This window comes from Canis aureus, chromosome 24 (genome assembly GCF_053574225.1).
Source record: "Canis aureus isolate CA01 chromosome 24, VMU_Caureus_v.1.0, whole genome shotgun sequence".
NCBI classification, from domain to species: Eukaryota; Metazoa; Chordata; class Mammalia; order Carnivora; family Canidae; genus Canis; species Canis aureus.
This window is the reverse complement of record NC_135634.1, coordinates 34,017,100-34,030,796: the sequence shown is the minus strand read 5'-3', so window position 1 is coordinate 34,030,796 and position 13,697 is coordinate 34,017,100. Positions and strand designations below refer to the sequence as shown.

At 35.2% G+C, this 13,697-nt stretch overlaps 1 protein-coding gene across 2 annotated transcripts in view; it reads left to right on the top strand.

Annotated features, from left to right (window-relative positions):
- ADAM7 (ADAM metallopeptidase domain 7) overlaps positions 1-13,697 on the top strand; it is a 62,385-nt gene that overhangs the window by 33,477 nt on the left and 15,211 nt on the right. For both annotated transcript variants that reach the window (XM_077868815.1, XM_077868814.1), the window contains exons 9-15: positions 4,184-4,353; positions 6,619-6,703; positions 7,597-7,727; positions 9,534-9,708; positions 11,268-11,357; positions 12,350-12,545; positions 12,951-13,053. In XM_077868815.1, coding sequence (XP_077724941.1) covers positions 4,184-4,353; positions 6,619-6,703; positions 7,597-7,727; positions 9,534-9,708; positions 11,268-11,357; positions 12,350-12,545; positions 12,951-13,053 — 950 coding nt within the window. The remainder of the gene's footprint in view (positions 1-4,183; positions 4,354-6,618; positions 6,704-7,596; positions 7,728-9,533; positions 9,709-11,267; positions 11,358-12,349; positions 12,546-12,950; positions 13,054-13,697) is intronic.

Below are 13,697 nucleotides of genomic sequence, written 5' to 3'. Positions count from 1 at the left end.
GTTTTTGTTTTTATATTTAGATTTTCCAATATTGGGCACATAAATACTTACAATTATGTCTTCTTGATATATTGACCCCTTTATCATCATGTAGTGATCTTTGTCTCTTTTTACCATTTTTAGTTTAAAATCTACTTTGATATATACATAGTTACCCTTGCTTTTTTTGGGGGGGGGTATTATTTGCTTGAAATGTCTTTTTCCATCCCTTCATTTTCAGTGTATGTGTGTCTTTAGGTCTAACATGTCTTTTGTATGCTGTATATTGTTGGATTTTGCTTTTTTATACATTCAGCCACCCTATATCTTTTGATTGGGAAATTAAATTTATTCACATTTATAGTAATTATTGATAGGTAGGGACTTGCTATTGCCATTTTGTTAATTGTTTTCTTAGTTTTGTAGATCCATTCTTCCCTATTTCTTATCCTACTGTCCTTTTCTGTATTTTGATGTCTTTGATATTGGTAATTGGTATGCTTTGACTTCTTTATTGTATGCATCTAATTATCAGAAAGTTTTCCCTTGAGGTTATCATGAGGTTTACATAAAATATCAATCTGGGAGATTCTTCCAGATGTATAGATTTTCTTTGGCAGAGATAGTTCTTTACCATTCAGCTCTGTTTGGGTTTCTGTGTGTGTGTCTGCAGATAATGTCTTTGAGAAGACTATGCTTCTACTCTGGTCTATTTTTGGATATAACAGTTTCATCTCTGAGGATGGAGAAGCAAGTTATGCCACTGGCTAAGAACAGTTGTATAGCCCTGCAAGCTTGGTTCCCTTGCCAAGTGAGGATGCAGAATGGGCTCCCCAGTTGCCTGTATTTTCTAGTCAGGCTTACTAGACCAGAAAGTGAGTACTATATTCAGTAATACATGGAACTATGAATTACTTTCCCTGGATAAGGCCCAGTGCCTACACAACTCACTGTTTGGGGGCACAAAACAGCTCAGAATGTGCACAGAATTCCCTGATCAGAGAAGGACATCAGTTTTGTTCTATAGAGGAAGCCAAGCCCTGTGCTATCTGTCCAAGTGTCAACTATACATAAGGCTGTTGAACGGATTACACACCTTCCCATGTGCTCTGGTTAGGCTGCCTGCTGGGACATACTGAAAACTATATTCAGTGATGACCAGGACTATGAGTTAGATTCCCTGTCCTGGTGCAATAGAAAAAGCAGCTTTAAAGCTGGACTATATCTTTGTTGTCTTAACTTAAGCTAAACTGCACCCCAAAAGCTGCAGCCAAACAGGGCCACTGGCTTTGCTCTGCAAACTATAGGCTATGTCTGCCTTTCTCTTGTGCCTTTCTGGAGTTTTCTGGGATGCACAGCTTTCATGTGTTTTACCAAACTTCAGTCAGTTGGAACAAAAAGGCTCTCTTCACCATGGGTGGACTATGTCTCATTCTCCTTGCCTGGGTAGCGACTCCAGACAACTCTCAATTTCCCAAAGAGGCTCTCCAGTTAGAAGGGGCCAGAAACTACCCTCGCCTTGGCTAAAAATTAATTCCCCTGCCTGTGTGTAACTCAGGAAGCCTCCACACTTGGTATAGGTTTCTCCTAATATCTGAAAGTAGAGCATTCCTATGAAAGATTTAACAGGAATGCTCTATTTTCAGATATTAGGAGAAAACTTTCATAGGCCAAAATAGCACAAATCAAAGAAACAATTACTATTAATTTATATGGGAATGTTTTTGAGCCAAAAAACAACCTCTTTTAGGCTTTTCTGGTACCTTAGGTAACATCTTGCTAACAAATGCACAAAATAAATTGATATAAAGTACTGGTGCTCAAAGACACAGTTCAAATCTATGGCAGCTTGATACTGTGATTCTGAGCATGGTTCCTGGAGAAAGAGCTTGGCAGTTCCACCTACCTAGGGTATGTGCTGCCTCTATAGTGACTCACCACAAAACAAACACTGAGCATTATTTTTCCTTTTTGCCCTTTCTCATGAAAGCAAAAATTTTCTTCAGATTTTTTTTCTCCAGTGAAAACAAATTCTAATGTAGATCTTTTGTGAAGGCAAAATGGCATAAAACAAACTCAAAAATCAAGGAATATCTGTATTGGCTTTTTTTGAAAGTAATCAGCTCCACCTATCCACTTCTTTCTCAAACCATCACTGATTCACACACCTTTCAGGAATGTCACCATCTCTTCTGGTCAGATCCAATGAGAAGACTCCCCATGGTGAGTGGGGCTATGTCTCAGTTGTCTTGCCTAGGCTACTCTCAATTTCCCAATCTTCAATCAGGAAATCCCAGGAGCTACTCTTGGCTTTGTGTGTGAATTAATCCCCCTGTGTGTGTGTAGTGTGGAAGGGCTCATGCCTGGTACTGACTTTGCTCTGGGGTTGATCAGCTCTGCTCCTCTGCCTCTCAGCTCAAACTCCTCTTGTTCTGTTTCTTATATTTTGCAATTGTCTTTATTACTACCCTAACACCGATCTAAATATAAGACTCAGTCTTTCTCTTTGGGTTCCCATTGGCAAAGTAAACATACATACAAAACTGGGTGCATATTACTGAACTTTTACTAAAGATTTCCAGTTTAGATTGGGAAGTCATACTGGTCCTTTATCCTCCACATACTCATTATTTTACTGTATCCTCTCTCATTTACTTTCATATTGCCTTTACCTTTTTATCTTAGAAATTTCAAAGTTTGGGGTGCCTGGGTGGCTCAGTGGTTGAGCATCTGCTTTTGGCTCAAGGCATGATCCTGGGATCCCAGGATCAAGACCCATATCGGACTTCCTGTGGGGAGCCTGCTTCTCCCTCTGCCTGTGTCTCTGCCTCTCTGTGTGTCTCTCATGAATAAATAAATAAAATATTTGAAAAAAAAAGGAAATTTCAAAGTTTTTTCTTTACTATGAAGAACGAATCAACTCTTTACAATTTCCTGAATGGGTATCTCCAAACCCATCCTAGCATTCTATAGATGCATCAGGGTTTTATTTTATAGGATAATTTCTCATTAGAAGAGAGTACATTCATAGGATGACAGATGACAAATTTTGTTACCATTTGCACTTTCCCCAGTTTTATGGGCCTAAAGCTCACTTATGAGTTGTAGAGATTCCAATGAGCAAGGTTAAAAGAAATTGTTTCTGTGGGACCTCACTTATAAGGTTTATTCCACAGTAAAGTCAGGGTCAAAAGGAATAGACATTATAGGTTCCAGTATGGATTTGAGATCATGATTTCACTAAAGGCCTAACTTCATGAGAGTTTAAAGGAGGCCTAGTTCTCATGCTTATGAAATGACTTTGTTGGACTATGTTGACAGGTAGAATTCAATATATTCACATTATGCAGGTTAAGAAAATTAGATACTTAACACAGTGTTGCTATACCCAGGATGTATCACACTTCTTAATAACTGTTTGCATCCTCTACTAATACTGAGTGAGTGACCTCTTCATTTCTACTCTTAACTCAATGTTCATAGTTCTTCATTCATTCTTTCAGCCTACTTTGTACTGGCTATTATGAAATATAAAATTGATATAACATTTTTTTGGTCTAAAAATCCTCTTAATAGTTGCCTCAATTCTGTCTTCTTTGTGCTGGCATCAGAGGATCTACCAACTTAGTGTTTACAAAAGCAAATGGGAATGGAGTGAGAAGGCTATGGGCTATAGCTATTTGCATCTGTTTTGAGCAGTCTCCAAGAAGATTTCTCAGGCAACAAAGTAGCTCCAAAAATCAAACAAAACTATTGCTTTTTAAAAGCCAGTATCAGTTCTAATTTGCCATAGAACTAACTAATGACTTAAATAGAGAGATAGATAAAGAACATTCATTCCTCTGTGTGCCACTGTTAGTAAACTCACATCTTCAGGTCAGTTATAATCTCAGAGTTTTACTAAATTATTTATTGGACACATCTTGAGCCCAGTGACTGTAAGGTTTATGATATTCAAAGGGAACCATATTGTTCTTTTTTTTTTAGTTAAGTTTCTTTGTTGGTCATGGCAATTCACTCAGTATTCTGAGCAATTTACTCTACGTTCTGTTTCAATATAACCATTTGTAAAATAAGGCCTACACTTTTTGTTACAGTACTTCACATGTTAAAATTATTACTTTTTTATTGTAGAGGAATATAGTAATGATGAACTATCCTTCTGTAAATTGACTCTGTGAAAATTAATTTCTCCTTTGAACAGATTTATAAAATTTTGGACATTCATGTGACATTGGTTGGACTTGAAATATGGACAAATGAAGATAAAGTACACATAGATTCAAATATAGAAAACACCTTATTGCGTTTTTCAACTTGGCAAGAAATAATCCTTAAAAAAAGGAATAACTTTGATCATGTTCTATTACTCAGGTATGTAAGTGCTCTATTTTTCTGCATACTCTAGGTGGATTAGAAAAAAGGAAAATAAAACGAATGAGCAACAACATACTTTTTAAAACAATTGACTTTTGCACAGTACACAGTCACAAAATATCAATTGTTTTAAAAAGTATGTTGTTGCTTATTCGTTTTATTTCCAAATGAACTTTTTAATAGTCTTTCTTTCTAATACTGATTAATACTAGAAAGTAAACATAACACATTTACATTTCTGGGAAGGGTTGAAAATGTCATTAGGTAAGCAATATACTTTTATAATTGATTTATTTATCAGCATCCAACACTAACTCCTTTTATTCTTCTGCACTATGCCATTCCAATACTCCACCAAAACCTACATTTCGGAGAAAGCACTTCATTCTCTGGACATTTTCCCTCAACAAAGTGTCCTTATCCAATGAAAAGCATTTCAAGAGCATCTCTTCCACAGCTTTAATATTCCTAAGTAAACAAGGGTTTGGATTTATCAACAATATTAAGTCATTCTTAAAAAGGGGGGGGGGCATTTTAAAATCATTTTTTGTAATTCAAAATAACCATACTACTCAGTCTATAAGGAAAAGATAAATAATTGTGGAGCTGAATTGACTTTAACCTTGCATTAACCATAGTCCTATTATCCTAATTAAAATATGAAAGCACAGCTTTGGAGCAATGGAGTTTTTTAACATTTCTTCTAGTGCCCTTAAAGCTACTATATAACAATGGTACCCACTTTACCTATTTCATCTTCCTATAATAGCAGTGTTTCTCCTACAGCCTACAAATATGCTTCTTAGCATTATTTAAATGTTAACTTTCAATTTGAACTCAGAACTGTGAGCCTTCTAAAACCTGTAGTTGGAGATCAGCTCCAGCTCTTTGGCAGACTGTTGAGAGTGAACCACACCTCCAAAGTCATATCATTTCTGATTTTCATATCTGGGATGGCCCACAGCATATATATCCAGGGGGATAGTTTTACCTGACTGAGACACAGATATTCATTCACTAGTATGTTCTAAAACTATAGAAATTAAAGTAAAATATCATAATAACCTTTATTTTGGGCAAGATTATCCTCTTTGCCTATTTCTTGGACATGTGTTTTAAAATAATAAATTAGTCTAGAAATAATACATGGCTGTAAGCAGAAAACTTTTTACTTTCATGAATGCCTCATTCTGAGTAGAAGCTTCTCACAACAATAGTATGTCTGCAAATAGGAAAATGAGGAAAGTTCTCCTAAATGTCTAATTGGACATCATATTTGGGATTTCTTATGTGTTGAGTTTTTTGTATGTCCTCTTATCTATATTCACATAGATGAGTGATGAAATAATATATATGGCATTATCATGGTGTGTGATTTTTGTTTTAAGTAACCATGAGCAAAATCAGAATCCAGATTGTATTACACTGATGCTTCATCTTTATACACAGTATTCTATTCCAAGATTTCTAGCGTCTAAGAAGACAGACATTTTAAATTCCTCCAAGATACATAGCTAAACACTGAGACTAAAAGTGTATCTTCTTGATCAAAAGAGTTAAAGATTAAAAGGGATCATCTAGCCTGACCACCTTTCTCATATTTGAATCTTCTTACTTATATTTCAAGTGTGGTCTTCCAGTTCATAATGGCTCTTTAAAGTGGTCCAATTCTAAATGTTCTCGAAAGTGTATCAAGTCTGGACTCCCTTAGTACACACATCTATATCTGTATTTTTAGGTAAGCCAAGGATAGTTCACATGACAACTCTTTTAAATGTTTGATTATGGTTACCTAATGCTCTATGAGTTTCTATGGTTGATTAAAATTTTTTAAAACTTTCGACTATAGCTAAGTAATTAATCTCAGTATTGAGTCTAGTTACTATGTTGTATTTTTTCCTTCCAAACACTTTTAACTTAATTTTTTGGCCTTTTAAGTGGTTTTATCTAAAGCTGAGTGTAGAGTAAGCCATGTAAAATTGGACTCTCACATTATTTTTTTAAGTTCTATTTTTTCAGGATTTCAACTTTAGATTGTACTGATTTATTCAATACCTCTAATATGCCACAAGCTTTAAATGAACTTAATAACAATTAAGATCATTCTGAATTCTAGAACTTCGGGAAAAAAAGACATTTTAATGTGCAAAGTCACTAGCATTATGAGGATTCATTGCAATTCAATCTTTGTGTTAATTAAACTACTGCCTCAGACTGAAGAGTGTATTTGCATCTTTTTTTTATTTGCATCTTTTTTTATAGTGGGAAGTGGCTCTACACACATGCACAAGGAACTTCTTTTTCAGAGGGCATATGTCTGCCCTATTACTCCTCCAGTGTTGTTAAGGTAGGCTGTGTTTTATTTGTTATTAAACTTAATCACAAAGTTTGAATTTAAGTTTTATAAATTTTCTGTCTCCTATTGAAAGGGACCAGGTGTACCTTTGTGGCTCAGTCAGTTCAGCATCCAACTCTTGATCTCAGCTCAGGTCTTGATCTCAGTATCATGAGTTCAAGCCTTGTGTTGGGCTCTGCCTGGGCATGGAGCCAATGAAGAAGAAGAAGAAGAAGAAGAAGAAGAAGAAGAAGAAGAAGAAGAAGAAGAAGAAGAAGAAGGAGGAGGAGGAGGAGGAGGAGGAGGAGGAGGAGGAGAAAGAAAGGAAACATGTTCATTCTGTCATATATTCCCACCAAGATATATCACAATGATACTGCTATGTTTCCTTTATTAAAGAGGAAAAGAAATGTCTTATAAAAGGTATAGATAAACAATGAAGGTAAACCAGTGTTGTTCATCATCACATACCACTACTGTGCAATATAAGACTGTACTCTAAAAATATGAACATCACATATTTTTTTATTTTTACCCTCTTTGAATATCTAGTATATAAAAGGCAAATCAATAATGTTTAGTGTATTGTGTAGGACATTAGTAATAATTTTTAGCTGTTTGTAAGAATGAGTTTATAGAAATCCAACAATGACTATTACTATGCCACAAAAAAAGAATTTCAAAATGTGAGAGTTAGAGACCCTCAAAAGATCATTTACCCAATCTCACTATATAATTAAAAGAACTTAGGGCAGGACTGGAATGTGATGAAGTCGATGGTCTCTCAAATAAGTTCTAGTTAATCAGAAGCTAGAAACCAGATCTCAACCAATAGTTCAAAACACTATGTACTAAAGTGTATTATCTTATAGAGATTTCTAGCATACATCTTTTCTTGGCCTCAGGATCTTTTGCCTGACCTAAATGTAGTTGCAAGCAGAATTGCACATCAGCTGGGGCATAACTTTGGGATGAAGCATGATGATTACCCATGTACCTGTAATTTTGAGAGATGTGTGATGGATCGTGGTGGAAGGTAAGGCTCAAACAATGTAGAGAAGACACTTAAATATTTTGGGCATGCCTCTTGATTAGAACTCCATATTGTGGGTATATATTGTTATTATGTGAAAATTTTACTAATATATTCCATGAAGTCTATTACAAAACCAGCCATGATAGGCTATTTCCCTTTGGGGGCTAAATCTTATCAGTTCATAGTATCTGTCCTAGTGACATGATGAAAGAAATTCTAAAACTCCATCTGAGTATATTGCAAAAGTATACAATGATTAACTAGTAAATCATACTAAGGTGCTTAGGAGAAAAATACACTCCATGTGCCTTGTTTTATCATCTTTGCTATAAACTCTAATTTCTGGGCAGCCCCGGTGGCGCAGCGGTTTAGTGCCGCCTGCAGCCCGGGGTGTGATCCTGGAGACTGAGGATCGAGTCCCACATCAGTCTTCCTGCATGGAGCCTGCTTCTCCCTCTGCTTGTGTCTCTGCCTCTCTCTTCGCTCTAAATAAATAAATAAATAAATAAATAAATAAATAAATAAATCTTAAAAAAAAAAAAACTCTAATTTCTTTCTTCCTTCAAATCTTTACTCAAATGTTATTCTCAGCCAAACCTTCTCCAACCACCGGATCCAATTTTTCGATCCTGTCTCCTCAAATACATACTATGTCATTATCCATCCTTTCCTTTTTTGTTTTGTTTTTTCCATTCTTGGTATTAATTACTATCTAAAGTGATATGCTTTAGTCTATGCTTTACCTACTTAGCTTACTTATTATTTTATTCCTCCAACAAAATATAAATTTCATGAGGTCAGAGGGTTTTGTTTTCTTTTTTTCACTGTTTTATCACACTATCTAGAAAAGCCCCAGATACATACTAGGTACTCTATAAATAGTTACAGAACAAATGAATGTCCTATATCTCCCCCATCGTGCTGTGAATTACCTGCAGCGAGGTCCTAAACTTTATACATATTTTAACTCCCTCACAGAGAATACACAGTACATTGCATATAAGAAAAGTGTTTATGATGATGATCAGTACTTCTCCATATTGATTAAATGAAATAGTGAAAGCACCCAAGCACAGTGACTGGTGTAGAATAAGAACTAAGTAACTGATATTTAAATTGATAGCATTATCTACATAATTAGCAGTATTTTTCAGGGCCCCACCATTCCAAAGTAATGTATTTAAGACTCTAAAAGTTCATCTGTGTCCATCATGTCTCAATAATGGCAAGGGAGTCAAAGCAAAAGGAAGACAGAAGGGAGATGAATTTTAGTCTTATTAATCTTTAAACTTTTGAGAAGTATAGTGCATTCCTATGATGTGTAAGAAAATCCTAAATAAATGATTTATTTCAACAAATGTTTATAGAGAACTAGTTTGTGCTAGGCACTATATTAATTTGTGCTTATTTTTTAAAAAATATAGTCCCTGCATTGAAAAGCTTGTAATCTTGTATAAACGATAAACAAATATATAGGTTATGTCAAGAGAAACAAATAAAAAGTGATCTAGGAGCAGCAGGCACATTCAGTCTGAACTGTGGGCTTTGGAAGGACTTTCTGGAGGATATATAGTCAGAGTATGTTTACCAGAATATCATGTGTTGGCTGTTTCAATAAGACATTTTCTATAACAAAAGCGCAGTTGCTACTCTCCTATAACAGTAAAGCAAAGTAGGAGAAGTAAATGAACTTTTAGAGTTCTTCATTTATATTTATCCTTTCTAAATTCTTCATAAAAGTTTCATAGCTGTTCCACCACTGTGTATTGATAAAATTAATCTTTTTTTTAATTCATCTAAATCTAGCATTCCTGCAATAAAATTTAGTAAATGCAACAGAATTCAGTACCTGCAACACCTGAAGAATTATAATCCCACATGCATGTTCAATATTCCATTTTCTGATAAGTTAAGTGATTACCCATATTGTGGAAACAAGAAGTTGGATGAAGGAGAAGAGTGTGATTGTGGCTCCATTCAGGTATTTGCAAATAATATCTTTAAATTACAAAGTTTATGCTTAGCTTGAACGTAGGCAAGGAGGTAGCCATTAAACAACCATGATATTCCTTGTAAAGTTTTAAAGAATGTGTTTTTTGTCTCATTTTGAAATGAGTCCCTGGTGTGGCCTCATTACAAGGCATCTTACCAAGTCATGAACTGTGTATAATGATCTTACTGGAGATCCACAGTACTATATTTGCCTGGTTTATATGGTAATTGGTTCTTCTTGTAAGAAAGGCCTGTAGGTGCCATTAAGTCTGATCTCATGCATAATAGGAATCTGTTCTCCACAGTCAGGCAATTGAGCTTTACTTGGGGCCTTATAAGGCTGGTCTATATCCCAGTTGGACAGTTCATGTCATTAGAAAACTGTCTTAACCGAGAAGAACCCTTCTAACCTTCCACATATTTATTACAGCCTTGGTCTCTGGAACATTTAGAACATGGCTTTAAGATAAATTTTAAAGTAATTCTTAATCTGCTTTTCTCCAACATAGAAGCTATTTCTCTTAAGAGCCTATCATATAGGTATGGATCTTAGACAGCCACTTCTCAAATTATTATATTTATAATATAAATATTTATATTTATAAATATATATATATATAAGTTCCCTAGTGATATATATATATATATAATCACTTGGGAACATTTTTAAAACATGGGTTCTGATTCTGTAGGCCTGAAGTGAGGGTGAGATCCTTCATTACTAACAATCTGCAAGGTTATGTTGATACTGCTGGTCTGAAGACGACATTTGTAGTATGTACACTTAGACACTAATTCAAAATAAGTCTAATAGCCTAGTGAATCAGAGACTATATGATCAGAGTGGGGACAGTGACATGTAAAGAAGTTGCAACAACTAGTTTTCAAATGTCTCAGATTAAATGTAAAGAGGCTCTTAAATTTGGAAAATGGTGCTTTTGCCTATGCACATTCTTTAGAATGGTTCTACAGTTTGATTCCAACACATGAAGTACCTTACAATACAGGATGCAGACAATTTCTTTTGCTATTTTAATTTTTTAGAGTACATAGGGCCTAAGCATCCTTCCTGCTAATTATTTAATGATGTATTAAAAACAACAACAAAGTTCCACTTGAAATACTTAAAATCTTGAGGAAAATGTGAAATTAGATCTTCAGAAGTTCTATTATTAAACTTTTAGAATTGAGAAGTAGCAAGATCCTTTCAAAGAATGGAAATCATCAGGAAAATGGAAGGTCAGAAACTTTGAACTTTGTATACTGCTGATGAAAATTCATTAGCATGGAGTACTAAACAGCCAATTTGGAAGAAAATAGAGGCACCTGGGTGGCTCAATCAGTTAAGTCTCCAATTCTTGATTTTGACTCAAGTCATGATCTCAGGGTCTTGGGGTTAAGCCTCACATTGGGCTCCATGCTCAGTGGGTAGTCTGCTTGAGATTTTCCCCCTCTCTCTCTGAAAGACAAGTAATAATAAATTACACAGAACAACTTATTAAACAGGACCTTAAGTACAAAACAATTTATCTTTTTGATTATTTCCAGGAGTGTACCAATCCTTGCTGTGATGCAAACAAATGTGTGTTGAAGCCAGGATTTACTTGTGCAGAAGGAGAATGCTGTGAATCTTGTCAGGTAAGGACCTTTGCTAGGAATGGGTTTTCCATTTTCAGTTTAAGTGTACATAGGACCACAGAATTGGCCATCCATTGAATGACCCTACACTATTAATCCCAAATCAGGGTTAGGCTTGCTTGTCCCAAATAAAACCTCTTCTGAGATGTTCTGACTTCAGTCCTGGGCAATCCCATGGTCAGGAAAGTGAAGAAGCATGTAGGTATCACTTGGTCTTTTAGGAATAGAGCTATATGATCAACATTATTCTTGTTCCTTTGTAAATCATTACCAACTTATTTAACCTCAGCTCAGATGTGGTGGTAGGGAGGGGTGGCATTCCAACAACAGTGAACTAGAAGGGAAAAGGATCATACTGGACTTGGAAAGTGAGAGTGACTAGTACATGGAAATATATTCCTAGGTAAGGCAATCAGGAATCCAAATGACTCTGTCCAAAGTTTTAATGACATCTCTTTCAACTCACTGTACTGTAAACTCACAAAGGAAAGGAAGCATGTCTTATTCATTTTCAAATCTTTCTAGGACTCATTACAATCAAATGCATATTGAGAGGCTGAATAATGCACTTTCATCCAGGAATGAGTCAGAGAATTTTTCCAGTTCATATGGAGAGATCTGATTTATTGGGAATGGAGTTTCCTCATTATAGATAGGTAGGGGCTCCCAGTTGTATGTGTGCTGGGGATGGTATGTACTAGAGCAAAATGAACAAAACACTTGCTCATTTCTCCATTTTATGTCTGTTCCAACTCTGCCCAATGTTGTTCTAATACAGATTTTCAAAAACACCATCGTGTCTTTCCTGAAATTACATAAAAACCAAATGTATTTACAAATGATAATAATTCTCAGTGGAATAGAGATGAAAGTCATGATCCAAACTTAAAACTTTTATTTTTAGATAAATTAAGTGGGTCAAACTTTCCCCTACTTACTGAAACTTAACATACCTAATGTGTCCAAGATTTATTAGTCTTTTTTTTCAACAGATGAAAAAATCAGGGTCCATATGCAGACCAGCAAAAGATGAATGTGATTTTCCTGAAGTGTGTACTGGTCACTCTACTGCATGTCCTCAGGACAAATTCCAAGTAAATGGATTTCCTTGCAAGAATGCAAAAGGCTACTGCTTCATGGGGAAATGTCCCACCCGGGATGATCAGTGCTCTGAATTCTTTGATAATGGTGAGAGAGTATTCACTCCAGTGAACAGCTGATAAACATAATAGCTATTATTATCCTGTAAAAATTTAGGGACAAGATTGAAGATAATGCCATTTGTGATATTCTTCCCAGATCTTACCTAGAATTTCTTTGGATATTACCGTTAATATTAGTTGATATTACCTCTAACATTAACTAGCTCAGTATGTGGGTTAAGGTATGTTTGTTACTTTTTTATATCCATACTTCTCCCTAAAATATCCTCCTGATGCAATAGGATAGCTTTAGAATGATTTATTTTTCCCGTTCTGCCTTACCAATTCTTAATACTGAAATTTCAATTGCATTAGAAAAATAAGATATTTTACGATTTATAACATTCATGTTTTTATTGTTCTACTTTAATTATTCCATTTTGGATCCTAGAGGTGAAAGACAGTTCTGATCTCTGCTATGAGATGAATAAAAAAGGAAATAGATTTGGATACTGCAAAAACAAGGAAAACAGCTTAATTCCCTGTGAAGAGAAGTAAGTGCTTTTTAAGAGTGTTTTTGCAAAATCAAAATTGCTCTTGTTCTGACAGCTGCTAACCTCTTTTTACTGAGGAGATTAGGAAGAGAGGGGGTGAGGGAATGAGCACACATCCCTGTCTGTGTAACTGGTATTTACATACTATGAGCTGAAGGTCATGGAGAACAAGGAGAAAAGATAAGAAAGAGATAAATTTCTTAGGAAAGAAAGGGAGGAAGAGAAGCCAAAAAAACAATAGGAAGATACAGTGGAATAGGGGAAAAGAAACAGAAAGAAGGAATAAGTGAAGCCATAACAGGAAAGAAAAGTAGAACTTGAAATTGGAAGGAAGGAGAGAAGTGGAAGCTAGATCTGATTTTAAAAAGCATTAGCTGTGTCATTCTTCCAGGTTTGCTATACTCAGAAAGGTTTTTTTCTGTGCCATAAAACAGGGATTGGACTGAAAACAACAAAGAAAACTTTGGTCAAGTTCAACTTTGCTCCTATATATACGAGGTGAAACTCGGCAGTCACTTAACTTCCTCTAGCTTCCAATTTTTGCCTAATCTATAAAATGGGTATAATAGTAATAGCAAATGCATAGTTTTTTTGTGTGTGTGAGAATTAACTGATGTGCTCTGTGCAAGAAAGAATAAAGAATA